At 42.3% G+C, this 16,333-nt stretch overlaps 1 protein-coding gene across 2 annotated transcripts; it reads right to left on the bottom strand.

The window, feature by feature from the left end:
• Nucleotides 1-2,664: 2,664 nt before the first annotated feature.
• CUTC (cutC copper transporter) lies at nt 2,665-16,216 on the bottom strand. Of its 2 annotated transcripts, none has more exons than XM_075215963.1 (9): nt 16,173-16,216; nt 15,305-15,381; nt 15,147-15,206; nt 11,345-11,554; nt 10,285-10,320; nt 9,731-9,864; nt 8,914-8,941; nt 7,584-7,689; nt 2,665-4,540 (listed from the first exon to the last, which is right to left on the bottom strand). In XM_075215963.1, exons 2-9 carry the CDS (start codon nt 15,375-15,377, stop codon nt 4,429-4,431), a joined length of 759 nt encoding a protein of 252 aa, XP_075072064.1. In that variant the 5' UTR covers nt 15,378-15,381; nt 16,173-16,216; the 3' UTR covers nt 2,665-4,428. The 2 variants fall into 2 exon arrangements, with proteins under 2 accessions (XP_075072064.1, XP_075072063.1); XM_075215962.1 differs by having other exon boundaries at nt 16,105-16,186.
• Between the last annotated feature and the right edge of the window lie 117 nt (nt 16,217-16,333).

Genomic DNA, 16,333 nt, shown 5'->3' with positions numbered 1-16,333 from the left:
TTGTCTAACGTACATAAAATAAATCTTTGCAGCCGCTCCAGATTGCAAACACGTTCTAGCATTGCATATACAGCCGTCATCACTAATAATCGGCACTTACACCAGACCTGTAGCTGGTACAAGTGATACGACTGAAAGTCACGTACCTTAGAGATGCCCAAAGCTTGAATTCGGACGCTGCTGGGTGCGCTCGATCTTTGCACGCCCTTACTGTACACTGACTACGCCCAGTCTCCTCCCCGTTCCGCCCATGGTATCATAGGCTGTAGTAACGGTCATTTGCGCTCAAAGATGAACTGGACGTTTTCTGCGTCTTGATGCGTATGGTCCAGTTGTGGTTGCGCAGAGCAATTGTGCGTATTATACGAAACATATAGCCAGTTACACTCCTTAATTATCAGGCCCCATATCTATATGTATGTGCTAGTAGAGCATCGCATTCCAAAACTTTGGCCATTAATAAGGAGTTGGTCCCCACTTTGCTGCTATAACAGCCTCCACTCTTCTGGGAAGGTTTCCACTAGATTCTGTAACCGGACTTCGGAGATTCAGCCACAAGAGCATTAGTGAGGTCAGGCACTGAAGTTGGGCAATAAGGCCTGCTTAGTAGCCAGCGTTCCAATTCATTCTAAAAGTGTTCAATGGGGTCGAGGTCAGGGCTCTATGCAGGCCAATCAAGTTCTTACATGCCAAATTCAGGAAACCATTTTTTGGTGGACCTACCTGTGTGCACAGTGGTATGCTGAAAAAGGAAACAGCGTTTCCCAAATGTTGCCACGTTTGAAGCACACAATTCTCTAGAACGTCATTGTATGTTAAGATCTCAATTCCTAGACCAACCATAAAAAGCAGCCCTATACATTCAGGTAGGATCAGGTAGCATTCTCCTGGCATCCACCAAGCCCAGATTCGTCCATCAGAGTGCCAGATTGTGAAGCACTTGTTTTTTTCACTCCAGAAAACACGATTGCTCCAAAGTTCAATGGCATTGTGATCTGAGGCTTGTGTGCGGCTGTGCAGCCATGGAATCCCAATCCATAAATCTGGTGATGAACTGACTTTGCTTTTAGCAGCAGTTTGACACTTATTAGTGAATGTTGCAACCGAGAACAGACAATTTACACACTACGCGCTTCACCATTCTGTGAGCTTGTGCGGCCCATCGCTTCGCATCTGAACTGTTGTTTTTCCTAGACCAGTGTTGGCTAACCTGCGACACTCCAGGTGTTGTGAAACTACAAGTCCCAGCATACCCTTCCAGCAATAAGCTGCTATATATTGGCAAAGCATGCTGGGACTTGTAGTTTCACAACACCTGGAGTGTCACAGGTTAGCCAACACTGTCCTAGACGTTTCCACTTCACAATAACAGCACATACAGCTGACCGGGGAAGCAAACTTTTTTCATATAAAATAAATATTTTTGTAATTTTTAGGGTGTTTTGCCACTGTGGCTTATCCTTTATGTTTAGAATCATTGTAACCAATATGCTGAGAATATACTGGAAGCTGGATATATTATTAAGAGCATGTTATTTAGGAGGTATTGGTTCTTTTTATATGTTATGGCACTGGGGCGGTGTTCACACTTGGAATCATTGTAACTAGTCTGGCGTGGTGTGTATAATACTTGGAGAGATTATAATAATCATCGCCATTTATTTATATAGCGCCACTAATTTTGCAGCACTATACAGAAAACTCATTCACATCTGTCCCTGCCCCATTGGGGCTTGCAGTCTAAATTCCCTAAAACACACACACAGACAGAGACAGACTAGGGTCAATTTTGATAGCAGCCACTTAACCTACCAGTATGTTTTTGGAGTGTGGGAGGAAACCAGAGAACCTGGAGGAAACCCACGCAAACACAGGGAGAACATACAAACTCCACACAGATAAGACCATGGTCGGGAATTGAACTCATAACCCCAGTACTTTAAGGCAGAAGTGCTACATAGCATAACATAGCAGTATACTGTCGGACGGACAACTTTTGGTAGGAGCAATAGATGCTACAAATATTTTAATAGCTCAAAATGATTACTCGCTATAGTATAGGATATCCTATTCTCCTTGTAAACCAGCAGGTCAGGGTTTTTTTAAGAATTCCTTCTGTTGGAACAAGTTGAATAATTCCAGGTCAAGTTAAATAGATGAATATCTCCAATGATGTAATAACACACCTTAATGAAGTCAGATTTGACCTTGCTACAAGGCCGTGCCCTCAATTTGCTGTATTGTGAGAAAATGATCACACATAAGACTGACCAGAGGATTTGGGGAAGAATAAGGGAATTAGGGAACAGAGAGAAGAACAATGGCATTCTAGTGACTGGTAGGGTTTTTCCTTTATAGAAGTTAGATAAACTCTTGCCACGTGAATAATTGAAAGTCATATCTTAATATTTACTTTAGACAAATTCAAAAAGGGAAAATCATGAGTTGCAAAGAAAAAAAAATCCTTATTAGTAAAAACTAAAATATATAGAATAAATTGAGGGCCACTCACATGCACAAAATGGGTTTCTGAATAATAAAAAGAAACAATTAAGACGCACAGGTATATTTTATGAACATTTATGCACCTGGGACCTATAAATAGACATTTTTATTTTCTCAGATAGAAGTTGGAGGAAAGAAAAGTCCACAAACATCGACCAGTAATGCAAAACATTTCTTATTTTATTTGGCTGAAGATTTTTAATTGATCTCTATTTTTTAAATCACACTTAACCAGAAAAAAAAACCAAACAAACACTAGAAACAACCACAAGTGGAACAGGAATTATGATTTAAATACTGAATTTTGTCCGGTCTCTTAACATGAAATGGTTCACTATGCACAGCCAAGGACATACTGTAAATGGGATACTTCCACCTTCCTGTATGTATAACATACAAGCTGATCTCAAATCAAATGATACATTGTACTACTTCCAGATATATAACAATTGCCATGCAGTGCCAAAATAAAAGACATTTGATATGACTTATAATGGAAGATGTTTATTCTGGGTGGTTCTACACAATACCCCCCTGCTGCTCCTTCCCAATTACTTATGTAGAAATGTTCTGTATAATACACTGATTTAGAGAACTCTGCACAAGGAACCCGATGGGGTATATTTACTAAACTGCGGGTTTGAAAAAGTGGAGATGTTGTCTATAGCAACCAATCAGATTCTAGTTATCATTTATTTAGTACATTCTACAAAATGACAGCTAGAATCGGATTGGTTGCTATAGGCAACATCTATACTTTTTCAAACCCGCAGCTTAGTAAATCTAGCCCTATGTCTTATTTTTAAAGCTAGTTGATCCTATATCTAACAAGGCTCATTCAGACAAGTGCTTTTAGAGACTCCTAACATCAAAAAAACACATATTCAATACCTGACAGAATGCTGCTGTATCATCCACAAGTCTTTACTCGCACCTAGAATATAACTTGTTTGAACAAACCCTAAACGATTCCATTAAACCACACAATTAACATTTTATTTTTCCCATTGTATGAGCAACTGGAGGCTAACAAGAGTGCAAATATTTTAAACTTTGGTGCTCAACCCCTTGGCGTTAATAAATTAAGGCCCTCTGTACAGAACAACGCCTGCTAATATGTTTAAAGGGATTTTCCCACTTACACACCACTTTCATTTATTGGTTATTGCGCACCTTCATGTAACTTTTACTAAATACCAGCAAAACAAAAAAAAAAAAAAAAATCAAGTCAGAAAGGTCAAGCGATGTATTCAGTAAAATCTACAGCAAAGGATGACAAGCCAGTATGCTAAAGTTGTCTGAATGTGGAGATTTTTTAACTAAACACTGGTAAAAAAAATAAAATTACAGTTAATTTATACATTTTACTAGTTAACCTTTAATTATAGAGATCTGTGTTATGTGTGGAACATATTAGTGCTTTACTTCCAGGTCCGTATTTAAAAAAATATTTTTATTAATAACCCAAGTGAGGATTTGATTACCATATATTATTGGGACTGTGCAAGGAGATCAACTGCTGTAGTTCAGATTGGGGTAAATGTATCCCCCCTATTAGAGGTGATTGCAGTGAATTATACGTTGTACACTCATTGTCAAGGCGTTCAAGCGCAGGATTGGTTTAAATGGCCTCTACAGCGAAATGCACTCATTCCATTCTCACCACTACAGTGTTTGTGCACAGACACAGTCTGGCCACTGAAATAGAACAGGTCTGTGTTAAACGAGTACTGTCAGACATCGCCTCACCTAGTTTGGACAAGGAAAACAAACAGCCCAAATACTGTCATGCAGTAGCACCCATACCAAACTTTGCCCTCTGTCTCCCAATCTACCAGCCGGCACAGTATTGCAGGTACCGGTCTCTTCCGTCTTGATGCCGCACCGCCGTCTCTTCTCTCCAGGAGGCCGGTGGCGGCAGCGTTACAGGAAATTCTTCGCCATAGCATTCAGTGTCCTGACTTTTGCCACGTCGGCAACCTTGATGGAATACTCGGAGGTAGTAAGTGCGGCTCCCATGGAGACGGAGTTGTTTCTGGCAGAGAAAAGATATCACAGGGTGATGAAGTGATCCATAGAGCCGGACATATTCCTGATGATGATCTGTACATGTATGTGGCAAGACACGGCTGTTTATGCATTAAACCAAGGGGAAACATTGGGCAACTATCACTTTGCTGCCAAAAACGTAATTTTGGATTTAGTTATAAATAATATACAGAATGACAGCACTCGGGAGGATAGAGCCTTAGTTAAACCTTTCCATCTTTATATTACACCGAGTCAGCATTGTATCTGCTGGCCTACTCTATATAGTTTATATGCGACGATATTGGGCCTGCAGATATATGTCAAGCATCGAGGGTGCTGATGCCGTAACACTACAGGAGCAGCTGTCCAGCATCCTGTTTACCTGCCACAATTTGTATTTACTTCCAGTGACAGAGCCCAATTTGTGGCTATGATAAATCATTCTGCTATCAGACCCCAAATCCGTTACCATAGAACATCTTTATCCATCTTTATGCGTTTATTTAATGGAATGTGGTGGCACTAAGGGGACGGAAATTAGACCTTGCTGTGAGGTTCTTCAGGTGGCAGCTTAAGTCTATTGGCATAGCCATCAGTCACATAATTCCCTGCTTGCCTCTCCCAGCCTTCTTGTCTCTCTAACAATACAATAGAGCTTGGTATACGGCCAGTGACAAGTAGCGAGCGCAGGTACGACCTCACCTACAGACAGAAACCACGGAGATAACAGGCACGTCGCCCTAATCTGCAACAGCGTTGATCGCAAAATGGGAGTAGATTACTCTTAAAAGAAGAGCACGTAAAACGAGTGTATTTCCACCCATATGCTCCTGCTTTACGGAAAGTCATCATCATCAGCGAGTATCTACAGCTTACATAGAGCCACAGTTGCATAAACGTCTTTACTGTATTTGGCTAACAGTAGAGCGCCTCTCCCCAGCCCCCGCCTCTCCAGTCACAGGCAGGTGTAAGTACCAGAATCATGCCAGTCTGCATAGGGGCATAAGCGTGCACCCACTTGTAGAGCATGCACAAACCGATGCTATACAAACTGGCATACATCCCCCCCCCCCAGAATCAGCTCCAGAGAGTACACAGAGACAGCAAAACAATATGTCCAGCATATGCTGTCCCCTGTGCTTGAAATATTTTAGAGTTTGGAGTGCCCTTTAAAAGCACTAGTTAATAGTTGGTTAAACCCCCCCTTCCACACTCATCCTCCTTCTACACTGCAGGACTCCATTGATGAAGCAATGACAGCCGTACAATAAAGGATATTTGTCCTTACTTGAAACTCAGGGATCAGATACATATAGATGGGATACAGGAACTACCTTGTGCTTTTGCTCCCTCAAGCAGAGTTAAATCAGCGTTCCAAATCATCATCATCATTTATATAGCGCCACTGATTCCGCAGCGCTGTACAGAGAACTCATTCTCATCAGTCCCTGCCCCTTTGAAACTTACAGTCTAAATTCCCTAACACACACACACAGACTAGGGTCAATTTTGATAGCAGCCATTTAACCTACTAGTATGTTCTTGGAGTGTGGGAGGAAACCGGATTACCCGGAGGAAACCCACGCAAACACGAGGAGAACATACAAACTCCACACAGATAAGGCCATGGTCGGAAATTGAACTCATGACCCCAGTGCTGTGAGGCAGAAGTGCTAACCACTGAGCCACTGTGCTGTCCAAATGTAAAACGGTCATGTTTATGGTTCATGTTTATAAATCTACAGCTCGGAGTGCAGGATTTGGCAAGTGTACAGGAACCCTGAACCTCACCTGGCTTTCAGCAAGCTTATGAAGTCCATGCATATACATTTTAAAATGTATGTACTTTAATATAGTGTTTAACGAACCGCAAAACCTTAACATTTAAAATTTTAAAAGATATGAGCCATGAAAGTAAACTATATTGTTCAACATTAACATGACATTGCACTGCAGCGCTGTTAAGAGGTAAATTATTACATCTGAATTTTAGAACAGACAGCTGCAACAATTTTTAGGTCAAAAAGATGAGAATGCAGTCACTTGTGCTACTGTGACATCACTAGCCCCGCCTATGTATGGATCATCCAATTGGAAAAATGTATTTCTGCAAAGTTAAGTCTGCTAAACAATCAGTAACTGTCTGTTTGCTTTGTTAGAGAAGCATCACTTCCCCCTAACATTACAGCCCGCTGCAGAGGGAGCGGAAGAGAGTGCAATAGCTCTATTTATTTATAAACACTCTAATTATTTCACGTATAGTGTCCATAGATCAGTAATACACACCCTATAATATTTCTTCTAACTTCTTGTTTTAAAATATTTCCTCTAATGTATTCTATAAACATCAATAAAGTTTGTCTGCTGTTTCAAATCAAATACATTTATTTCTCTGTTCTAAAGAAGAACTTTACCTAAAACGTAAAGGATCACTAAACCCATAATATCATCATCGCCATTTATTTATATAGCGCCACTAATTCCGCAGTGCTGTACAGAGAACTCATTCACATCAGTCCCTGCCCCATTGGAGCTTACAGTCTAAATTTCCTAACATACACACACAGTCAGACAGACTAGGGTCAATTTGTTAGCAGCCAATTAACCTACCAGTATGTTTTTGGAGTGTGGGAGGAAATCGGAGCACCCGGAGGAAAGCCACGCAAACACGGGGAGAACATACAAACTCCTCACAGATAAGGCCATGGTCGGGAATTGACATTTTCTTATGTTACTAATAACATTCACAAAACTATATGCAACAGTGCCCATCATTTGAAAGAACTTGATATGTTTGACAGTTCATTTACATAGTCTATGTAGATAAGTGCAAGCTACTGTTCTCCGTTATCTGCCCCTTTCATGTATAAAGAGGCTGGTTGCAGCGTCCTTCAATAGGTTTACTGACAACCATCCAGTCCTATCACAACTCCCAATTGAATATCCTGCTACAAACAGTATTTGCACAAACCACGTTCAAGTCCACTCAGCCCCCGTTTGACAGGCAGGAATTCCATATCATGGATGTATCACACTGTGTTCCGTACCTATATTTCATTAATGACTCCTTAGTGGAACGAGCAGAACAGTGGAACTCCTGGACTCCAGCTCCCTCCAGGATTCTGTGCAGGTTCCGCTCTGTAATACCACCACCTACCAGACCACAACATGAGAAACAGGGATTGGTTTAGGTTGGGTTGAATTTTGTTTACAATTATGTATTTCTTTCAAAATAATAGATTTAGAATTGCAAAATGAAAAACAATTATTCACACATTTATCTTTTAAATAAGGGAGACAATGAGTAATCGGTGTAAGCTGGCGAGGAGTCAGAGCAAGCTGGCGAGGAGTCAGAGCAAGCTGGCGAGGAGTCAGAGCAAGCTGGCGAGGAGTCAGAGCAAGCTGGCGAAGAGGTCAGAGCAAGCTGGCGAAGAGGTCAGAGCAAGCTGGCGAAGAGGTCAGAGCAAGCTGGCGAAGAGGTCAGAGCAAGCTGGCGAGGAGTCAGAGCAAGCTGGCGAGGAGTCAGAGCAAGCTGGCGAAGAGGTCAGAGCAAGCTGGCGAGGAGTCAGAGCTAGCTGGCGAGGAGTCAGAGCAAGCTGGCGAGGAGTCAGAGCAAGCTGGCGAGGAGTCAGAGCAAGCTGGTGAGGAGTCAGAGCAAGCTGGCGAAAAATCAGAGCAAGTTGTGATGAGCGCCCTTTGTAATCAGCACTATAAGATCCAGGGGCAGGCTATGCTGGGGGGCTGGGCCTGGGCCGGTCTGATAGTGGGCTACCTTGGGCTGGGTCACCTGCATTTTTTTCCTTTTAAAATGTTTCTAATAGGCTGCTGAGTCGAGTTTTGCCCCCCGGTTAAAATCAGCCAGCCCTCCCGATAAGACTCCCGACTGTATGTGAATTGCATACAATCGCAGCAGGAACTAACAGCGCTAGGTATGGGTCTCCCTTTGTTTTTTTTATTAGGGGACCAGGAGGCAGATCATTCAGTTATATTTTTGTCCACCACCCAATTGCCACTATAATGCTAAAATTGTCAGATAAGCTGATAAAACTCAATCATTCAGTCTGTTTTCTAAGGACAATCCAGCCTCTCCTGTTTCCTCCTCCACGTCTGTGTCTGAGACAACAACTGAATATAGAGGGTAAGGAATGGGCTGCACAAGAACAAGATGCAAGAGATCCCGGTCACATCCTAACAACACTGACAGCCTATATAGAATAGCGACCGGCATTGTGTGTCTCACAGGTACAAGGTCCTGCAAGATATATGATAACCGCAATGTATATATCCATAGTAGACAGGTAGAAACTGCTCAAACAGAACATTTTGCCAAGCTGCAAACATTTCAGTTGAAAAACACTTACCGAGCCCTCTACCTACCTGGCATCACTATGATTCGGCCTTTAGCCTAAAAGAAAAACACTATGTTATTATTATTAACTTGCTGATAGAATAATTATAGTATACAAGGATTTACTATTACATTAATATCACCAACTATAAAAACATGAGAATTTAAATATCAGGTGTGATTCACTAAGGACAGAGCATTTACTACATTCACTCTCCCCCCTGCCCAGTTTTGAAATGGATGGGGATAGAGCAAACGGTAGCCAATCATATCTTTAGAATGGTCACAGCAGCACAGGGTATTTCAGGACAGGAGTGTGCCGATTTTATGGGAAGCAGTGACCAGCCAACGTGTGTGATTAGTGAGGACAGGGCTGCACGTGACAGGCGCGGGTCCATAATATGGGGAGAGGGGCAGAGGCAAGCCAGACAGAGTTAGATAGTTAGTTAGGAGCAGGATCCCCCACAATACAGAGTAGTGATTTGAGGCTTTGAGTCAAAGAGGTGATAAAAAGATCAAACTCGCCTCTATATGAAATTAAATTCATACAATTTGATAAATAAACATTCTTCCACCAGGTCAATGTATCCAGCTGACAAGTCACAGTCCACAGACCTCAGTTTAATTTAAAATAGGAACCTAGGTAACTCCATCTGCTAAATACAGCTGAATAGCACAATTGTATTTTCCTACTGAGACCCACACAGCATATTCCTGCTTCCACAATCAGCTTCCAGTCTGAAGAGGTCAGAAAACAAACAAGAGCATTGATTCCAGGGGAAACCTTGTTACCTAGTCTCTGGACACAACCTAATAGAGGCACTGCAGATAGAATACTGAGGTTACCTGTTCCACTAGTCTTTTTATTAAAGGCAGACCTTCCAGGGCCGAACTATCACACCCGCTGGTCAGCACTCGCTCAATGCCCATAGAAATCAGAGTCTCCATCGCAAGCAGAGGGTCGTAGACCATGTCAAACGCTGCAATGTAACGGTACATAGTGCTGCATTATACACCTGCCATTGTCGCGTTACTGGGGATGACATCATATTTATAATGGTCTAACATAAATACTGCTCGATGAAGAAACAATTGGAAAAAAAAAAAAGACAGTACAAATATCTCAGCTGTCGGGAGACTTGTAGGTTTACAATACAGGCAGGAGGAAGTGTAGTCTGCACAGTGTAAATGTGGAAGGACATCCTGGGATAACAGCCACACATCGAGTATGTACACGCCGCCAGCCCCTAAGTCATTTTTTCTGAACGTTTTGTATGAATAAACTTTATTAACATCGACAGCCACTGACACGTTTTTTAAGTAAAAAATAGTCTCTGCATTCAGGCTGTGCCATATACAATATTACAAATACAGGGACCAGTAACATACGTCATGCTTACCTCGATGGAAAGTGACAGGAAGAGGACGAGAGACAGCTGGGGACATAAAGACAGGAGTCAGTCTGAGTCCTGAAGTCTACAAATATAGATACAAAATATTTTCCAGGAAAGAGAGAACCCCCCCCCCCCCCACCCCGGTGTGTTAATACGGACATGTATAATAGTCCAGGCATTTCAAGCATATATAATAAAGTGGATTTCATAACCATAGCTGAAACAAACACAATCATGTAAATATATTGCTGCAAACAGAATGACGACAACCTTCAATCCCATAAACCCAATGGTTAAAACGTATTTATCTCCTGCACTCGGTGTTCACGAGAATGCACCCAGAATGCCTCACGTTTCAGCAATGTTCCTAGTGAGCCGATAGGCTGGATTGTCATGAATACTGGGCAATGTTCCTAGTGAGCCGATAGGCTGGATTGTCATGAATACTGGGCAATGTTCCTAGTGAGCCGATAGGCTGAATTGTCATGAATACGGGTTTAGACTACAAAAGTGGCAGCTCCACTGTGTGTAGACAATCGTCAGACTTTGATGTTAAAAAGTCCACATTAGTTGAACCACTGTTGTGAGACCTCAGGACCTTAGCCCAACTCAGCCTCTATCCCTACAATCCCCTTTCATACGATAGTAACCATACATTATATTATTACAGTGACAGTAAAGCCAAAGTTTTATCTGTCCATCTAGGTCATTTTGCTTCCCATTGATGCTGCAAAATCTACCACCCCCTATCCCCACCAACACTGAAAAAGTAAACAAAATAAAATTTTACAAAGCACCCGCTTCCCTTTTATACAGCTTCAAGCTAATGCATGCAGGGGAATGTGCAGATGGTGATTGGTCCTGGCCTCCATCTATAAGAACGTATAGCAAGCAGCCTGCTTTTATAAGTTACTATGATTGACACGGATCTCATGTGCGCTTGTCTCCAGTACTTGTAGCCAGCAGCCTGCACAGACTAAGCGCCGTCAGCCCAGACAGAACTTGTCAGCTAAATGTACAGCGCAAAACTTGAATTTTAAATTAAATTTATGGTTCTTTTCTTTACCTAGTAAATCCATGCACAGCTCTGTGTCGATTCTCCCGTCTTCCGTCAGGGCCCCGAACACCAGCCCATCGGCTCCATGTATTTTAGCATGACGGATGTCAGCCTTCATCACCTCCACCTCTCGGTCAGAGTACAGAAAATCTCCCCCTCGCGGCCGAATCATTACAAATACTGGGATCTGGACATACTGCTTAACTATCTGTAAAAGACCTAGAAGGTAGACAGTTTTGTGTGTTGTATAAATTGGTATTAGAGATCAGTGTGTTGTAAACATCATTAATTGTAATTATCTATAATATAGCATTAGAATTACAACAAAAGAAACTTGGGGTACGGTAACCATGGGTGGCCTGTGGTGTGTTGTCCTCTCATAACAGTGATCAGTACATCCCTATGAAGAACATATTATTGGTGCTCACAGTATTGACTACAATCTATAGATTTACCTAAATTGTAGCAAACTTTATCCAGGATCTGTCTGGTATTTAAAGTCAGTACTAACAGTATAGTCCTCAATCCATTGATCCCTATTCTTCATCATCATCATCATCACCATTTATTTATATAGCGCCACTAATTCCGCAGCGTTGTACAGAGAACTCATTCACATCAGTCCCTGCCCCATTGGAGCTTATAGTCTAAATGTCCTAATACAGACACAGACAGACAGAGAGGGAGAGACTGGGGTCAATTTTGATAGCAGCCAATTAACCTACAAGTATGTTTTTTGGAGTGTGGGAGGAAACCGGAGTACCCGGAGGAAACCCACGCAAACACAGGGAGAACATACAAACTGCACACAGATAAGGTCAAAGTCGGGAGTCGAACTCATGACCCCAGCGCTGTGAGGCAGAAGTTCTAACCACTAGGCCACTGTGCTGCCCATATTCTGATGCCTGTTCATTCAGTCAGGGCCTGATTAAGTGTTCAGGCCGCCCTAGGTTAATATGCTGGTAGTGCCCCTTCACCTTCCATGCCAGGCTAATACACTGTAGGTAAAACCAAACCCATCATTCATTTAAAATGAAGGATCAACTCTCAGCTTGATACATTTAACCCCTGAAGTTCACGGTGAATAAAATGCTGATGAAATTAGGTCCAAACCTAAATAGGACTTCGGGATAGAAAGTTAAGGCCATTCGATAGAATGCGTTATGTGTATCAAGAGATTCCATCGCCTCCATGCTAGAGTTAGTGTTGAGTATAGACATGTCTGACATACATATCAATTGTCTATCCAGGCAAGAAGCTGATCTGGGTGTATATAAAATAACACTACTGAAGCTTCCTACAAGAACCTTGCAGGATCGGAAGGTTGGAACGAGATTTTTAAACAGAACGAGCAATCAAATGAAACGACGATCAATACTTTGGAACGACTGTCGCTCATTGTGTAAATATTCTCACTAGTGCGATATCGGGCCAAACGGTTGTTCATCGGGTATTTGGCCCGATAGTTGGCTGAAAAACCTGTAGTGTGAACCTAGCCTTAACTCTATCTGACCTCCTTACCATTTAATAAGTGTACAGCATCCATCTCACAGTCCACTCTGGTATCAGACACCTTATGACAGGGTTATAGACTGGAACAGCCCATGAAAGTGTGGAGGTATATTATATATGGAAGCATCACATCATCTAGCACACATATATACTTTAAGTTAATGATCAACGCTTCATCGCCAAACGCTCCGATACCGATTCTGCACCAAATGTGGTATAAAGCCTCTCCTCTAAAAATCTCTCAAGGTGTTAACGCTCTGCCTTGTATTGGTTGCCTTCATATCATCCTCTGTTCTTATGAAGATCAGAGCTCACTAGCGACAAATCAATATGGACCACATCAATTTTGATGGTACATTTTGCTTGGCACCCAGTAATACCAGCAAGCAACCGAGAGGTGTCTGGGGTCCTCCGTCATGTTGTTCAGTACTCCATCTTGCTCTACATGGTGGGAACCACAGAAGTAGACATCTACTGTTGCTTCACAGCCCCTGCTGTGGATTTCCCGGCACCCAACACAGAAGAAGTATGGAGATCGGATTAAGGAGCAGATGTCATGGAAGTGGCTGTAACTATGGATGGAAATTTTAATTGCCAGTGCTAGAGGCTACTGGAGCTGTTATTCATCTGTTCTTCTCTTTTTCAGCTGAGGTGTTTACTATAACTGGCACCAGTGATGCAAATAAAACAATAAGGTTCTTGTGCAGCACAGAAAAGCGATATATAGAGGAGCATTGTAGAGACTGACCTCATGCCCTGGCTAGCCTCAAGACAAGCAGTCATTAGAATGTTAACATTCAATATGTAATGCTTTATTTTATTTACATTAAATGCCTTGTTATTCAGGTGAATCTGCCTTTAATTTGTCAATTTTTAAAATAAAATTTAAAGAAAAAATGTAACACTAGTTTTAATAACAGACCAATAAAATGGACCAATAATCCCGCTATAAAACCACACTGATGTCTTTAAAATTTGGCAAAAAGGTTTACTTCATATACAAAAGCCTTGTTTGGGGGGTGGCTTCCACATGCTAATGGTTACTGTCAGGCAGCGTGCTTGGCCCGACTATCAAGTCTACATATTTAAAAATAATCAACTTGGTGGGCCATATCCAAACAGTATGCGTTCAGGCTCAATGGTTCATCAGCCATATGCCCGAGAGCTGGATGGTGGTGAAGGCAGCTTAAACGAAAGTAAAAACCCAGAACAATGATCCTCCACTCGCATGCTGCCCACCTTGTCCTTAAAACATCTGGCAGGCAGCAGAGCGACAGGGTTCTCTGGGGGAATGAAGGAGAGAGCCCACTCAGCCACCTGAACCTAAAAATAATCCGACGGCTGTTGATTGGGCAAAGAGCCTACACACTCACTTAAAATCGTCGGTGGAGTTGTACATGTCATAGTGGCTGCTCCACTGTTTCAAGTGGCACCCATATAATTAACAAGTGGTGACTGTATAACCAACAGTCTAGACAAGTGCAGGAGGAGAGAAGGGCTGCAGTGTCACGAGCTACCGGAAGCACAGCATGTGTAGGGTTCCAGTGGTTCAAGTTTAAGTGGCACCTATATAACTGACAGTATTACGCAACATTATCAGTGCGGGTATTGATTATGATTTACTAAAGGAAAAATTATTCCTTACTTTGTTTCTGATTAATCTTCATTCAGCTGCTGGAAATAGATACTGTCATGGCTTATTCCAGAGGAAAACATCTAGCTAGAATTCCTACCGTGGCATTATCTGGAACACCTGACTTACATGGCAATCATTGTCCCATGGTTACCAGAATTCCCTCTGGAACGGATTCTCAGATATGAAGTTGGTTTGCTCATACGCCAAGAGGGTGGCCTCTAATGCACTCCTTTGTGTGATCCCAGGATCTCTAACTTCCAGTAAACCACAAGCCTCATCATCCCTTGTACATGTCACGGAGACAGTCACTTCCAGGGGCAGGCTGGAGGACAGGGGGAGATCTGCCCCTAGGCAGGTCCCATAGTGAGCTACCTTGGGCTGGATCACTGGGCCACCTGCATTTTTTTTTCCTTTAAAATGTTCGTAATAGGCTGCTGAGTCAAGTCTTGCCCCCCGTGCTACAATTTGCCAGCCCTCCCCTGGTCACCTCAAGGCTAAATCAATTTGAACTGACCTATGAGTTTTGCATTGGGAGGGCACATGCGGGACATCCCTTGCTGGTCATCAGCACCCGTCATCCACATCCTACTCAGCCCAACAAACCTGGGCTACACTACTACGTTTAAATGATTTATAAAATGCAAATAAATGTAACAGCCTCACCTATGGTAGGTGTGATCCCGCCTTCCAGTAGACTAGCACACAATTCTATACGCCCGGCACCTATTAAAAAAGAATGGTATTTATGCACAGAAAGAAAAAAAATATATAATAAATTACATATAATAGATGACATTAAAAAGAAAAATAAGATATCTCACCTCCTCGCTCAGCATTCACTGCAGACTCGACCGAGTCTACACAAACTTCCATAAGAAATCCTTGATCCCCCATCTCTCTATATCAACAAACACGTAGAATAATTATAAAAACTGCAAGTGGAAAAAAAGTCAAACACGGACATTGTAAGGTGGGTCCTAGATGTATAAGAATATTAGTCTGAAAAGAACAATTAGATTGGTTTCCAATAATGCTTTCTGGCAATAAAACATCTGGTAAAATGATCCTATCTAAGACAAACTGTATAGGTGGCATTTTGTGAGGTACAATTACTAGAATGCATTCGTAGGACTAGTTTTGAAATTCCCAAAATGTCAGTAACTTGAGACAGCTACAGACTGCGCAATAGTAATGTCTAAAAAGAATAAGTCTGTCCGCTGCCACTGATTGTTTAATTTGTCCTTGAAATGCAACGTACTGACAAGCAGTAACTGTCACTGAACATACAACTATTAGCACACAGTATTCACACTCAGCCCAGGCAGCATTACAGTGAATTACTCACATCACTGCCATGCATTATAAATGGCAGACATGGAAGTAATTTTGGGCTCAGTATCTAGGACCCATAAGATGAAAGTTAAGGCATGCTACTATTGTACAAGCTGGATGAGCCCTGTGCCTGCAGTTTGGCCTGGGGACAAGCACTCCCATTGATGACATAACACAGCACACTGGTTCTAGTGTACACATAATAATCCATTTATATCTGGAAACATATAAATGTGCAGAAGGACAGCAGGGGACATGTAACATGTCAGGGAATATAGGGATCACCCACATCCTGCATCCTTAGAGCGGGGTCACCAATGCAGCTCACTCCCAAATCCACACAAATTGCATGTTTACCTCCCAGCATCACCATCCCCCACTCACTCCCAGCCAGCACACACCACCCACTCTCTCCTGATTGGCTGCCCTTTACGACTCCTTCCTCCCCATTGGACGATTAGTCAGCTGCTTTCGACTGATTTGACAGCTGCCATATCCGCGTCAACTCTGATTGGACG

Source organism: Mixophyes fleayi, chromosome 6 (assembly GCF_038048845.1).
Source record: "Mixophyes fleayi isolate aMixFle1 chromosome 6, aMixFle1.hap1, whole genome shotgun sequence".
Lineage (NCBI taxonomy): Eukaryota > Metazoa > Chordata > Amphibia > Anura > Limnodynastidae > Mixophyes > Mixophyes fleayi.
Note: the sequence above shows the minus strand (reverse complement) of the source record. Positions and strands in the feature narration are given on the sequence as shown.

Excerpts from the sequence above, each read along its gene's own strand:
- CUTC (XM_075215963.1), bottom strand. The coding sequence starts at position 15,377 with ATGGGGGATCAAGGATTTCTTATGGAAGTTTGTGTAGACTCGGTCGAG. Across the intron at positions 8,942-9,730 it reads TAAAAAGACTAGTGGAACAG|GCTAAAGGCCGAATCATAGT; the intron begins GTAACCTCAGTA and ends TTTTTCTTTTAG. Across the intron at positions 4,541-7,583 it reads GAGTCATTAATGAAATATAG|AAACAACTCCGTCTCCATGG; the intron begins GTACGGAACACA and ends TTTCTCTGCCAG.